The 15,957-nt window shown below is 43.0% G+C and overlaps 1 protein-coding gene across 4 annotated transcripts in view; it reads right to left on the bottom strand.

Annotated features, from left to right (window-relative positions):
* The window catches only part of LOC135573539 (dedicator of cytokinesis protein 1-like), a 78,644-nt gene extending 72,535 nt beyond the window's left edge, over nucleotides 1–6,109 (bottom strand). For 3 of the 4 annotated variants that reach the window (XM_065022803.1, XM_065022801.1, XM_065022804.1), the window contains exon 1: nucleotides 5,907–6,108. In XM_065022803.1, coding sequence (XP_064878875.1) covers nucleotides 5,907–5,949 — 43 coding nt within the window. In that variant the 5' untranslated portion in view covers nucleotides 5,950–6,108. Of the gene's footprint in view, nucleotides 1–5,906 lie in introns of all 4 variants that reach the window. The other variant, XM_065022800.1, reaches the window with a different exon arrangement.
* Between the last annotated feature and the right edge of the window lie 9,848 nt (nucleotides 6,110–15,957).

Here is a 15,957-nt window from a genome sequence, read left to right as displayed (position 1 = left end):
GTGTAGAACTACACAGAGGAACAGAGTTGTCCTGGGACAGTTGTGGAGAACTACACAGAGGAACAGAGTTGTCCTGGACAGTGTAGAACTACACAGAGGAACAGAGTTGTCCTGGCCAGTGTAGAACTACACAGAGGAACAGAGTTGTCCTGGCCAGTGTAGAACTACACAGAGGAACAGAGTTGTCCTGGCCAGTGTAGAACTACACAGAGGAACAGAGTTGTCCTGGCCAGTGTAGAACTACACAGAGGAACAGAGTTGTCCTGGCCAGTGTAGAACTACACAGAGGAACAGAGTTGTCAGAGGAACAGAGGAACAGAGTTGTCCTGGCCAGTGTAGAACTACACAGAGGAACAGAGTTGTCCTGGCCAGTGTAGAACTACACAGAGGAACAGAGTTGTCCTGCCTCTGGCCAGTGTAGAACTGTTCTGTAGGGATGTGTGTAACAGTGTAGAGACTACACAGAGGAACAGAGTTGTCCTGGACAGTGTAGAACTGTTCTGTAGGGATGTGTGTAACAGAGTAGAACTGTTCTGTAGGGAACAGTGTAGAACTGTTCTGTAGGGATGTGTGTAACAGTGTAGAACTGTTCTGTAGGGATGTGTGTAACAGTGTAGAACTGTTCTGTAGGGATGTGTGTAACAGAGTAGAACTGTTCTGTAGGGATGTGTGTAACAGCGTAGAACTGTTCTGTAGGGATGTGTGTAACAGCGTAGAACTGTTCTGTAGGGATGTGTGTAACAGCGTAGAACTGGTCTGTAGGGATGTGTGTAACAGCGTAGAACTGGTCTGTAGGGATGTGTGTAACAGCGTAGAACTGGTCTGTAGGGATGTGTGTAACAGCGTAGAACTGGTCTGTAGGGATGTGTGTAACAGCGTAGAACTGTTCTGTAGGGATGTGTGTAACAGTGTAGAACTGTTCTGTAGGGATGTGTGTAACAGTGTAGAACTGTTCTGCAGGGATGTGTGTAACAGTGTAGAACTGTTCTGTAGGGATGTGTGTAACAGTGTAGAACTGTTCTGTAGGGATGTGTGTAACAGTGTAGAACTGTTCTGTAGGGATGTGTGTAACAGCGTAGAACTGTTCTGTAGGGATGTGTGTAACAGCGTAGAACTGTTCTGTAGGGATGTGTGTAGCTCGTATACCATTGTTTTCTCCAGACATGTTGAACCACAGAATACCACTGTTTCTCAACAGGATTCCTGTCATCTCCATCTGCGTCTCCTTTCTAGACTTGTAAAGAATCAGATAGTATTTTTACAACACTTCCTGTATGATCATCAAAAGGGGATTTCAAATGAATTCATCACATGATGGACGAGGAAACGTCATGCAGGAAAACAATGACCCCCCCCCCCCCTCCTCTTGCCTTGAGAAAGAAAGATGTATTTAAAAAACTACTCCTCCGATTCCATCTGATTTCCTGCAGGGTTTGTTGACGTTCTAAGAACAGAAGGAAGTGTGTCGTGGAATTAACTCTGGGTCGGCAGACAACTGATTTGAATTAACGTTCAACTCTTTGATCATTAGATTGGTTAGATTCCTCATTGATCATTAGATTGGTTAGATTCCTCATTGATCATTAGATTGGTTAGATTCATCATTGATCATTAGATTGGTTAGATTCCTCATTGATCATTAGATTGGTTAGATTCCTCATTGATCATTAGATTGGTTCATCACATTAGATTGGTTCGTCGTTCTTTGTGAACACAAAGCAGGTCAGAGCCGGACATTCATCCATCCCTCATCTGAAACTGTGAAAGAGATACAAATAATGACTCATTGGTTGGTAAGGGCCACCGTTCATGTTAACCTGTGCAGTGTAATGTTAGAAGGAGATCCCTGAAGGAGCGTCTCTGATTGGTCGATGAGCTCATCGGCATTAACAGAAGGGACGGTCTAAAACATTCTACTGTGGAATTCAAGACATTCAAGGAAGTTCAGCTTCTGGCCTCAAGGTAAGATGATCCACATGAAGAAGAGACCGTATGAGGGAAAATGAAGATGTTTTCAGCCTCCGTCTGTTGTGAGAGCAGACGCTGTGTATTTCTCAAGAGTAAAGGGATGAGATCTCCACACGACACAAACTAAACGTCTAAAGCTTTTATACCAGATGTTTCTTATCCAAGATGTTTCTTTTCAAAGATAAAGTCAGTCAACTGACATATCTGCAGAGAAACTAAAAGGTTTCCTCAGTCTCAGTCAAGGAAATGCAACTCTCCCAAAGACATCCACCTAGTTAGTTTGAATTGTCGGTGAGGAACAGTAGTCGGTGGAGTATTAAAAGTGCAATGACAAAGCTGTGACAAGAGGAAACACAACGCCATGGAAACCAGAGGTGGTAGACTGTAGCTTTGGTTGCCCTGAGCAACAAGGGAAGGGACCTGCTGAGGACAAGTCCTCCCTGCAGGAAGGGACACGCTGAGGTCACATCCTCCCTGCAGGAAGGGACGCGCTGAGGTCACATCCTCCCTGCAGGAAGGGACACGCTGAGGTCACATCCTCCCTGAAGGAAGAGACGCGCTGAGGTCACGTCCTCCCTGCAGGAAGGGACGCGCTGAGGTCACGTCCTCCCTGCAGGAAGGGACGCGCTGAGGTCACATCCTCCCTGCAGGAAGGGACACGCTGAGGTCACATCCTCCCTGCAGGAAGGGACACGCTGAGGTCACATCCTCCCTGCAGGAAGGGACGCGCTGAGGTCACGTCCTCCCTGCAGGAAGGGACAAGCTGAGGTCACATCCTCCCTGAAGGAAGAGACGCGCTGAGGTCACGTCCTCCCTGCAGGAAGGGACGCGCTGAGGTCATGTCCTCCCTGCAGGAAGGGACGCGCTGAGGTCACATCCTCCCTGAAGGAAGAGACGTGAGGTCACGCCTCCCTGCTGAGGTCACGTCCTCCCTGCAGGAAGGGACGCGCTGAGGTCACATCCTCCCTGCAGGAAGGGACGCGCTGAGGTCACATCCTCCCTGCAGGAAGGGACACGCTGAGGTCACATCCTCCCTGCAGGAAGGGACACGCTGAGGTCACATCCTCCTACAGGAAGGAGCACAGTGAGCTCAAGTCCCTCCTACAGGAAGGGAACTAAACATTCTATAACAGTAGACACAATGCAACACTATATGGGAAGCGGTGTTTTACTGTACTGACGACAGCCATTCATGGTTTAACCATCTCCCTCCCCACTTCCTCAATCTACCTGAGACTATAATAATGGGGAACCTTGATAAAGGGTAAGACACACAGCAGACAGCGACAACGGGCCCTGTACTTCACATGACACTGGTCTCATTACTGTACAAGTGTTGCTGTGGATAGGGGCCACAGTAATGTAAAGTGAGAACCAAAACCCTGTGGATAGGGGCCACAGTAATGTAAAGTGAGAACCAAAACGCACACGTCACTGTCATTTATAGTATGTTTCGGTATGTCTGCTCCTTTAAACCAACCAGACCAGAGAGGCAGAGGTGAAGCAAGAGGGCCGACTCCTCCCCTGTCAGTCAGAGAATAAAGCGTGAAACAGACCAAGTGGTTTTGAATGGAGGTCAATGAGAAAGTCTTGAATTCAGTCAACATAAAATTACAAAATATATTATAAATGTGGCTTATTCGACTAAATAGAAGTTTCACTTTTGATTTCCAACTAAGTTCAATAAAAATGAATTCAGTGTTAACGTCTGGATTCCTTGATTCCGTCTGCATTTTCCCGCATGGGTTTTATAGAAGTCTCAGTCTCCCTGTCATCAGAAGGCCTTGTCTGGACTCATCAGAAGGCCTTGATTTCTCTGATCTCCCTGACTCATTTTCTTCTCTGATCTCCCTGACTCATCAGAAGGCCTTGTTGAGTGTTCTCTGATCTCCTGACTCATCAGAAGGCCTAAGTCTTCTCTGATCTCCCTGACTCATCAGAAGGCCTTGTTGAGTGTTCTCTGATCTCCCTGACTCATCAGAAGGCCTTGAGTCTTCTCTGATCTCCCTGACTCATCAGAAGGCCTTGTTGAGTCTTCTCTGATCTCCCTGACTCATCAGAAGGCCTTGTTGAGTCTTCTCTGATCTCCCTGACTCACAGAAGGCCTTGTTGAGTCTTCTCTGATCTCCCTGACTCATCAGAAGGCCTTGAGTCTTCTCTGATCTCCCTGACTCATCAGAAGGCCTTGTTGAGTGTTATCAATATTTGGAACTATTTTCTTAAAATCAGTTGAAACAAAGTCTTAACTACAGTGTAGTATATTTACTGAATCACTATGCAATGACCAAGAGTTTAGACTACTAACAGCAGCCTGTACTAGCTTATGCAGCCTGTACTAGCTTATGCAGCCTGTACTAGCTTATGCAGCCTGTACCAGCCTGTACTAGCTTATGTAGCCAGCTTATGCAGCCTGTACTAGCTTATGCAGCCTGTACCAGCTTATGCAGCCTGTACCAGCTTATGCAGCCTGTACCAGCCTGTACTAGCTTATGCAGCCTGTACTAGCTTATGCGGCCTGCACTTATGCGGCCTGTAGCTTATGCGGCCTGCACTAGCTTATGCGGCCTGTACTAGCTTATGCGGCCTGCACTAGCTTATGCGGCCTGCACTAGCTTATGGCCTGTACTAGCTTATGCGGCCTGTAGCTTATGCAGCCTGTACTAGCTTATGTAGCCTGCACTAGCTTATGCAGCCTGTACCTAGCTTATGCGGCCTGTACACTTAGCTTATGCGGCCTGTACTAGCTTATGCAGCCTGTACTAGCTTATGCAGCCTGTACTAGCTTATGTACAGCCTGTACCTGTAGCTTATGCAGCCTGTACCAGCGTATAGCCTGTATATGTAGCCTGTACCAGCGTATGTAGCCTGTACCAGCGTATGTAGCCTGTACCAGCGTATGTAGCCTGTACCAGCGTATGTAGCCTGTACCAGCGTATGTAGCCTGTATTAGCTCATGTAGCCTAGGCATAACAACAACGTTACTGTATTCTGTTTGTACATTGTATATTTCTGGCAGCACCTCTTCACCAAATCAAATTCCGGGTTAAAAGTACTTGGAGAATAAAAATGTGTTATACCTAATGCAACGTATTACCAATACACCAGAGTGAGTGTGAATATGGCCACTACAATGAATGACTCCAGCCAGGCCAAAACCGAACTCAGTTACTGGCCTGATGGTGAGACAGGACAGGACGTCCGACAGCGGGGGGCCAAAACCCCGGTCATACCGCACAAGAGATCATGTGTCAATCAACACGGAGCTATTCAACTTCAAGACGCGCTATAAATGTATCCAGTTTGAGTTGTGTCCACATTTCAAAAAACTGAACTCAAACAGAAAAAAGCAGCCCTAAGGGCTCCTGTTGCCAGATCTACTTTGAATAAATCACAAAGGACGTGGAGACGGGGAAAGAGTAGCTTGCACTATTCCAAACCAAACACATTGAAAACATGAGGCATCACAATTACACCAAATCCATTCTGTTCACCAATAACTTTAGCTCGTATGTTGAACCAAGTAACAATAAACGCTACAAAGTTCCAACCGCGTCCTGTACCGTCCACGATGTGGCAGGCCCCGACTACACAGGAAACAGTGTTGCAAACTAGGCGCGCCTCTGACAATTCCCGGTGTTGACCGCAGTCCGCTCACAAAGACAGGGATTCCTCGCTTTGCCTTTATGCAAACCAGTTGGCAAAACCAGTTGCTGATAGCAGAAGATTTTATCAAACTTTTGCATTCCTACATACAGGCAAATGTGTTGCAAAGAAATCAAGTTAGGCCTTTAGGAATATTGTGTGAATCTCGGGGTAGCAGCGCGGTATCATAAACTAATTACAATTATTCCCAAACTTGTGCCTTCGGATGCGGAGTAGGAACGAGAAGCTACCCAGCGAGACTAGACAGAGAAAACGTGCAAGTTTATTAGACTCACCAACTCCGTACTTCTCCTTCTTCGTAGGCACCCAGCGAGACATTATTCAGTTAAAAACTCCCCCGTGTTGAGGTTGGGTTTGTATCAATAGTTCCAGCTCGGACTGTAGAGTTTTCTGTACTTTAGAGTTCTCAGTGTCGGTGAATAGAATCACGTCGAGCGGCCATTTTCCCCCCAGTGACAGTCAGCCTGGACAGGACGCTCCACAAGGGGGTGGAAATTAACACAAAACACTTTGATCATCAAGTATGGACGGCTAAGAATCTGGAAATAGATTTTTAATATAGATCAAATAGATACCGGGCCTATATAGCAATATATGACTTAATCTATGACTTTACTAAAGGTAACTGTACAGAATGATATGTAAAAGGGTCTCAAAAAAATGACAGGGTGCAACTATTCATGCAACACTTGTGATTATATCAATTCTAGACAAAACTGTAATCTTCTGTTACTGTATCATTCTGTATCATACTGAATAAATCCTTCTCCCAAATGAGTTTACTAATATTTGCGTTTAATGGTTGACCAATGAATTGAACTTTGAATGTGAAAGTATATATTGACTAAGCACATAATGATGTGATTCTCACTATGGTGCAAAAGTTTGGGGGTCACTTAGAAATGTCCTTGTTTTTTAAAGAAAATCAAATTTTTGTCCATTAAAATAAAATCAAGTTGATCAGAAATACAGTGTAGCCTACACAAAACTAAAAAAGGAAATTGACTAAACTTTTTAGGGTTACTACAAGACCACGACACAGTTAAATCTTAAGTGGCATGGTACAGTCGCCATCTTAAATGAATGTTAAATCAAATAAATATATATGTATATTTTTTAAAGTGCGTTACACCCTGTCTGTTCCAGACCTTGAAGCAGACTGTATTACATACACAAGGGATCTGTACTTGCCTATCTCTCTCTCTCTCCCTTGACATTACCATCTGGTCTAATAACAAAAGTGGACTCATACACACCTGTAGGCGAGGACGCCGTTTGGCAGAGCGTGGGAAAACAGTTGATCAGAACCAGGAAGTTACCTTGAATTTGAAAGGTTTATTAGACTGAGGACCTAAACAACTAAATACGATGTCTGTTTTCCTGTTTCCCGCTGAGTTGTAAAGTGAGCCAGAAACGTGTCGACCTAAACCTGTAACACATGCCGATAAAACGCTGAAAACAAAAACGGGCCTTGGGTTTTCTCTATGGGGTATTGTGATGTCATTATGGGGTATTGTGATGTCATTATGGGGTATTGTGATGTCATTATGGGATATTGTGATGTCATTATGATGTAGGATCATTTACCACAAGAATACAGACAGATAAACAAATGATAGACGGGTTATACACAGACAGGAATGTTTTTTGTCTGTGAGTGTGGAATTATTGGAGGAGAAAAAAAGCACGTTTATAAGCTACTTAATACGTGAAGGTAAAGGGGAAAAACAGACGACAAAAAGGATGTGCGTTCAGTGTAGTTCAGTGTAGCTGGACGCCAAAGTGTGGCTCCCATGTATCCTGGCTGATCTTCATAGTTCAAGGTCAACTGATTCTAGTCTGTCCCTCCATGTTCATTCTCTATGCGTGTCTGCAACCACCTCAGAGAGCCTGTTGATAAGCCGAGGCCTACATGACATTTTAAACCAGCAGATTAAGACAGATCCCAACGGGAACACCCGAAAACCCTTCTTTCTTTCGTTCTTTCATTCTTTCTTTCATTCTTTTCAAAAGGGAATATAGACTACCAGTGAGATAAGCCTTTAACGTTTCTGATTGCCCTTTTCTGTGAATAAATCACCTTCTCAAAGGCACATTTCAATATCAGCAAGGTGTTCCTCTCTCTCTCTCTCTCTCTCTCTCTCTCTCTCTCTCTCTCTCTCTCTCTCTCTCTCTCTCTCTCTCTCTCTCTCTCTCTCTCTCTCTCTCTCTCTCTCTCTCTCTCTCTCTCTCTCTCTCTCTGTCTCTCTGTCTCTCTCTCTCTCTCTCTCTCTCTCTCTCTCTCTCTCTCTCTCTCTCTCTCTCTCTCTCTCTCTCTCTCTCTCTCTCTCTCTCTCTCTCTCTCTCTCGCTCTCTCTCTCTCTCTCACTCTCTCTCTCTCTCTCTCGCTCTCTCTCTCACTCTCTCTCTCTCTCTCTCTCTCTCTCTCTCTCTCTCTCTCTCTCTCACTCTCTCTCTCTTTCTCTGTCTGTCTCTGTGTCTCTGTGTGTCTCTCTCTCTCTCTCTCTCTCTCTCTCTCTCTCTCTCTCTCTCTCTCTCTCTCTCTCTGTCTGTCTCTGTGTGTCTCTCTCTCTCTCTCTCTCTCTCTCTCTCTCTCTCTCTCTCTCTCTCTCTCTCTCTCTCTCTCTCTCTCTCTCTCACTTTAAATTCAATTCAAGGGGCTTTACTGGCATGGGAAAACATGTTTACGTTGCCAAAGCAAGTGAAATGGATAAACAATAGTGAAATAAACAATAAAAAGTGAACAGTAAATATTATACAGGTTCCCAAAGAATAAAGACATTACAAATGTCGTATTATGTCTGTATACAGTGTTGTAGTAATGTGCAAATAGTTTAAGTACAAAAGGGAAAATAAACATAAATATGGGTTGTATTTACAGTGGTGTTTGTTCTTCACTGGTTGCCCTTTTCTTGTGGACACAGGTCACACATCTTGCTGCTGTGATGTCACACTGTGGAATTTCACCCAGTAGATATGGGAGGTTCTCACAATTGGGTCTGTACATAGTCAAAGATTTCCATAAGTTTGGGTCAGTCACAGTGGTCAGGTATTCTGCCGCTGTGTCCTCTCTGTTTAGGACCAAATAACATTCTAGTTTGCTCTGGTTTTTTGTTAATTCTTTCCAATGTGACAAGTAATTATCTTTCTGTTTTCTCATGATTTGTTTGGGTCTAATTATGTTGCTGTCCTGAGGCTCTGTGGGGTCTGTTTGTGTTTGTGAACAGAGCCCCAGGACCAGCTTGCTTAGGGGACTCTTCTCCAGGTTCATCTCTCTGTAGGTGATGGCTTTGTTATGGAAGGTTTGGGAATCGCTTCCTTTTAGGTGGTTGTAGAATTTAACGGCTCTTTTCTGGATTTGGATAATTAGTGGGTATCAGCCTAATTCTGCTCTGCATGCATTATTTGGTGTTCTACGTTGTACACGGAGGATATTTTATCAGAATTCTGCATGCAGAGTCTCAATTTGGTGTTTGTCCCATTTTGTGAATTATTGGTTGGTGAACGGACCCCAGACCTCACAACCATAAAGGGCAATGGGCTCTATGACTGGGTGAGCGGACCCCAGACCTCACAACCATAAAGGGCAATGGGCTCTATGACTGGGTGAGCGGACCCCAGACCTCACAACCATAAAGGGCAATGGGCTCTATGACTGGGTGAGGGACCCCAGACCTCACAACCATAAAGGGCAATGGGCTCTATAACTGATTCAAGTATTTTTAGCCAGATTCAAATTATTATATCAAATTTTATGTACCTTTCGATGGCATAGAATGTCTCTCCCCATCCCTCCTCCCCCCTTTCTCTCTTCCCACCAATCTCTCACCCCCCTCCTGTCCCCTCTCTCTCTTCCCACCCATCTCTCGCCCCCCTCCTGTCCCCTTGTCTGTGTCCCTTGCTTCGAACCCTCCTAATAATGAGCAGAAAACTCTGAAGTTTAGAATGTTAGGAGTGGTGGTTTGTTTTTATTGTTTTGTTGTGTGGTTAACTGTTTTCTTATAAAAGATGTGGAACCCAGATCACGCTCCACGTTGTTCCGAGTAGCTTCCAACAATCCTGACAGAATATCCCATCACAACAGGACCTAGCAGCCTGATGTTTAGAATGTTAGGAGAGGTGGAATGTTGATCACAGATAAACCCTGATGTTTAGAATGTTAGGAGAGGTGGAATGTTGATCACAGATAAACCCTGATGTTTAGAATGTTAGGAGAGGTGGAATGTTGATCACAGATAAACCCTGATGTTTAGAATGTTAGGAGTGGTGGAATGTTGATTGATAAACCCTGATCAGAATGTTAGATAAACACAGATAAACCCTGATGTTTAGAATGTTAGGAGAGGTGGAATGTTGATCACAGATAAACCCTGATGTTTAGAATGTTAGGAGAGGTGGAATGTTGATCACAGATAAACCCTGATGTTTAGAATGTTAGGAGAGGTGGAATGTTGATCACAGATAAACCCTGATGTTTAGAATGTTAGGAGAGGTGGAATGTTGATCACAGATAAACCCTGATGTTTAGAATGTTTGGAGTGGTAGAATGTTGATCACAGATAAACACTGATGTTTAGAATGTTAGGAGAGGTAGAATGTTGATCACAGATAAACCCTGATGTTTAGAATGTTTGGAGTGGTAATGTTGATCACAGATAAACCCTGATGTTTAGAATGTTAGGAGTGGTGGAATGGTGGAATGATGTTTAGAATGTTAGGAGAGGTGGAATGTTGATCACAGATAAACCCTGATGTTTAGAATGTTTGGAGTGGTGGAATGTTGATCACAGATAAACCCTGATGTTTAGAATGTTAGGAGTGGTGGAATGTTGATCACAGATCAACCCTGATGTTTAGAATGTTAGAAGTGATGGAATGTTGATGACAGGCGGGAGGAGAGGATAGTCCTCAAAGCGCTGAGCGACATCAGAGAGGAGAGGAGATGAGAGGAAAGAGGTACACACCAGTAAACCGGCTCATGTTTATTTAAATGTGCAACCCGGCAAAATCCCAAAATAACTTTTCACAGAAAACTTTCCCTTCCTGTATTTAAAAACAGTCATTTCTGAATGTCTCTTTCAGAATCAGAATCACCTGTATTCTGTATGCCAAGTACATTTACATGTACCAGAAACTTGATCTGGTGAAATGGTGCTGCCACAATACACAGAATATACAGACAATGTATAAACGAGGAACGTAATATGTTATATTTTGCTGTGGATCATAACATTGATATACTGTAATTCCAGCAGAGGGCATTGGAGTTTTCAACCAGCAGAACAAGTTTCTTCTCTCTCTCTCTCTCTCTCTCTCTCTCTCTCTCTCTCTCTCTCTCTCTCTCTCTCTCTCTCTCTCTCTCCCTCAGAGTGAGAGCTACAGGGAAGGAACACCCATCTACATTTTCACCTTGTTCAAATGAACACTTTATACTTTGCGGTTGTGGTTGTAGGATTTAGTTACATGTGATTTTTTTTGTGATACACGTAGACAACAAACAATTATCTATTGTTTTAAAGCAGGAAGAGGATGTCAGTTTGTTCTCTGAGAGGAGAGAAACCCAAACACATTCAGGGCATTATAATGTGTTCTCCAGTCTGTTTAATTATGACAATCATCAAGGACAAAACAAACAACAACTATTTCTGAATATTCCAAACATTAGCAATTAGTTTTATCTCTATGGTTCCTTCCAAAGAACAAGGGAGACGTCGGAACCTTCTAGACTATTGCTGCTGTTTTTCACAAATAAGTCTTGGGACATCATGCCTGGTCAGAGTTACTTATCCAAGCATCCCACTGAGCCGTTTATCTCACAGAGGTGCATCCCAAATGCCATCCTATTCCCATTATAGCGCACTACTATAAGGCTCTGGTCAAACGAAGTGCACTGTACATTGGGAACAGGGAGCCACTTGGGAAACAGACACAGTCTTGCAGGAATCACATGTCTGGGACACAGAGGCTTGAGGACAGCAATGGTTCATCAGCCATCACACCACATGATCAGAGGAAGAGACAGAAGTATTACTAAGAGACCTGGGCTAGAGATCTGGATGGAAAGAGTTGCAGAGAAGAAGCCTGGCTTGTTGCTAAGTTATTGATTAACTGGGGTGAGTTTGCTAAGTTATTGATTAACTGGGGGTGAGTTTGCTAAATTATTGATTAACTGGGTGAGTTTGCTAAATTATTGATTAACTGGGTGAGTTTGCTAAGTTATTGATTAACTGGGGTGAGTTTGCTAAGTTATTGATTAACTGGGTGAGTTTGCTAAGTTATTCATTAACTGGGGGTGAGTCTGCTAAGTTATTCATTAACTGGGGGTGAGTCTGCGAAGTCATTGATTAACAGGGGTAATGTTTGCTAAGTTATTGATTAACTGGGGTGAGTTTGCTAAGTTACTGATTAACTGGGTGAGTTTGCTAAGTTATTGATTAACTGGGGTGAGTTTGCTAAGTTATTGATTAACTGGGGTGAGTTTGCTAAGTTATTGATTAACTGGGGTGAGTTTGCTAAGTTACTGATTAACTGGGTGAGTTTGCTAAGTTATTGATTAACTGGGGTGAGTTTGCTAAGTTATTGATTAACTGGGGAGAGTTTGCTAAGTTATTGATTAACTGGGGGTGAGTTTGCTAAGTTATTGATTAACTGGGGTGAGTTTGCTAAGTTATTGATTAACTGGGTGAGTTTGCTAAGTTATTGATTAATTGGGGTGAGTTTGCGAGGCAGGTAGCCTAGCGCTGAACAGTGTTGGGCAGTAACCAAAAGGATGCTGGTTTGAATCCACGAGCCGACAAGGTGGTAAAATTTTCCGTTGTGCCCTTGAGCATTGCAATTAACCCTCAACAACTGGGTGCTGATGCCATTGATTCTGGCACCTCTTTGTTTCAGTGGGGTAGAGATGGCATGGAGAGGCCTCTCTGTCTTCTCCCTCCCTCCCTCCCTCCCTCCCTCCCTCCCTGGCTCTCTGCTCTGTAACTCTTTTGTTTGTTTAAGAAACATCCCACAGGGAGAGCCATCTCCGTGCCTGACTGCCTGACAGAGAAATGGATTGACCAAAAAATTATAAACAACAAGGGAAATTTGGAATAGATGGATGGATGAATAACACCCTGGATGGATGAATAATACCCTGGATGGATGAATAATACCCTGGATGGATGAATAACACCCTGGATGGATGAATAACACCCTGGATGGATGAATAATACACTGGATGGATGAATAACACCCTGGATGGATGAATAATACCCTGGATGGATGAATAATACACTGGATGGATGGATGGATGAATAACACCCTGGATGGATGAATAATACACTGGATGGATGAATAACACCCTGGATGGATGAATAATACCCTGGATGGATGAATAACACCCTGGATTGATGAATAACACCCTGGATGGATGAATAATACACTGGATGGATGAATAATACCCTGGATGGATGAATAATACCATGGATGGATGAATAACACCCTGGATGGATGAATAATACCCTGGATGGATGAATAATACCCTGGATGGATGAATAACACGCTGGATGGATGAATAACACACTGGATGGATGAATAATACCCTGGATGGATGAATAATACCTTGGATGGATGAATAATACCCTGGATGGATGAATAATACCCTGGATGGATGAATAACACCCTGGATGGATGAATAATACCCTGGATGGATGAATAACACCCTGGATGGATGAATAATACCCTGGATGGATGAATAACACCCTGGATGGATGGAATAACACCCTGGGATGGATGGATGAATAACACCCTGGATGGATGAATAACACCCTGGATGGATGAATAACACCTGGATGGATGAATAATACCCTGGATGGATGAATAATACCCTGGATGGATGAATAATACCCTGGATGGATGAATAACACCCTGGATGGATGAATAATACCCTGGATGGATGAATAACACCCTGGATGGATGAATAACACCCTGGATGGATGAATAATACCCTGGATGGATGAATAACACCCTGGATGGATGAATAATACCCTGGATGGATGAATAACACCCTGGATGGATGATACGGATTTAAACCGTACCTATTCTTCATCCCTTTACACTTGTGTGTATAAGGTAGTAGTTGTGGAATTGTTAGGTTAGATTACTCGTTGGTTATTACTGCGTTGTCGGAACTAGAAGCACAAGCATTTCGCTACACTCGCATCAACATCTGCTAACCATGTGTATGTGACCAATAACATCTGCTAACCATGTGTATGTGACCAATAACATCTGCTAACCATGTGTATGTGACCAATAACATCTGTTAACCATGTGTGTGTGACCAATAACATCTGCTAACCATGTGTATGTGACCAATAACATCTGTTAACCATGTGTATGTGACCAATAACATCTGCTAACCATGTGTGTGTGACCAATAACATCTGCTAACCATGTGTATGTGACCAATAACATCTGCTAACCATGTGACCAATAACATCTGCTAACCATGTGTATGTGACCAATAACATCTGCTAACCATGTGACCAATAACATCTGCTAACCATGTGTATGTGACCAATAACATCTGCTAACCATGTGACCAATAACATCTGCTAACCATGTGTATGTGACCAATAACATCTGCTAACCATGTGACCCAATAACATCTGCTAACCATGTGTACGTGACCAATAACATCTGCTAACCTTGTGTACGTGACCAATAACATCTGCTAACCAAGTGTATGTGACCAATAACATCTGCTAACCATGTGTATGTGACCAATAACATCTGCTAACCATGTTTATATAACCAATAACATCTGCTAACCATGTTTATGTAACCAATAACATCTGCTAACCATGTGTATGTGACCAATAACATCTGCTAACCATGTGACCAATAACATCTGCTAACCATGTGACCAATAACATCTGCTAACCATGTTTATGTGACCAATAACATCTGCTAACCATGTGTATGTGACCAATAACATCTGCTAACCATGTGTATGTGACCAATAACATCTGCTAACCATGTGACCCAATAACATCTGCTAACCATGTGTATGTGACCAATAACATCTGCTAACCATGTGACCAATAACATCTGTGACCAATAACATCTGCTAACCATGTTTATATAACCAATAACATCTGCTAACCATGTGTACGTGACCAATAACATCTGCTAACCATGTGTATGTGACCAATAACATCTGCTAACCATGTGACCAATAACATCTGCTAACCATGTGACCAATAACATCTGCTAACCATGTGTATGTGACCAATAACATCTGCTAACCATGTTTATATAACCAATAACATCTGCTAACCATGTTTATGTAACCATTAACATCTGCTAACCATGTGTATGTGACCAATAACATCTGCTAACCATGTGACCAATAACATCTGCTAACCATGTGACCAATAACATCTGCTAACCATGTTTATGTGACCAATAACATCTGCTAACCATGTGTATGTGACCAATAACATCTGCTAACCATGTGTATGTGACCAATAACATCTGCTAACCATGTGACCAATAACATCTGCTAACCATGTGTGTGTGACCAATAACATCTGCTAACCATGTGTATGTGACCAATAACATCTGCTAACCATGTGTATGTGACCAATAACATCTGCTAACCATGTGTATGTGACCAATAACATCTGCTAACCATGTGACCAATAACATCTGCTAACCATGTGACCAATAACATCTGCTAACCATGTGACCAATAACATCTGCTAACCATATGTACGTGACCAATAACATCTGCTAACCATGTGACCAATAACATCTGCTAACCATGTGTACGTGACCAATAACATCTGCTAACCATGTGTATGTGACCAATAACATCTGCTAACCATGTGTATGTGACCAATAACATCTGCTAACCATGTGACCAATAACATCTGCTAACCATGTGACCAATAACATCTGCTAACCATGTGACCAATAACATCTGCTAACCATAACCAATAACATCTGCTAACCATGTGTATGTGACCAATAACATCTGCTAACCATGTGTATGTGACCAATAACATCTGCTAACCATGTGACCAATAACATCTGCTAACCATGTGACCAATAACATCTGCTAACCATGTGTATGTGACCAATAACATCTGCTAACCATGTGACCAATAACATCTGCTAACCATGTGACCAATAACATCTGCTAACCATGTGTACGTGACCAATAACATCTGCTAACCATGTGTATGTGACCAATAACATCTGCTAACCATGTGTATGTGACCAATAACATCTGCTAACCATGTGACCAATAACATCTGCTAACCATGTGACCAATAACATCTG

This window comes from Oncorhynchus nerka, linkage group LG10 (assembly GCF_034236695.1).
Source record: "Oncorhynchus nerka isolate Pitt River linkage group LG10, Oner_Uvic_2.0, whole genome shotgun sequence".
Lineage (NCBI taxonomy): Eukaryota > Metazoa > Chordata > Actinopteri > Salmoniformes > Salmonidae > Oncorhynchus > Oncorhynchus nerka.
This window is presented reverse-complemented; position numbering and strand designations above follow the sequence as displayed.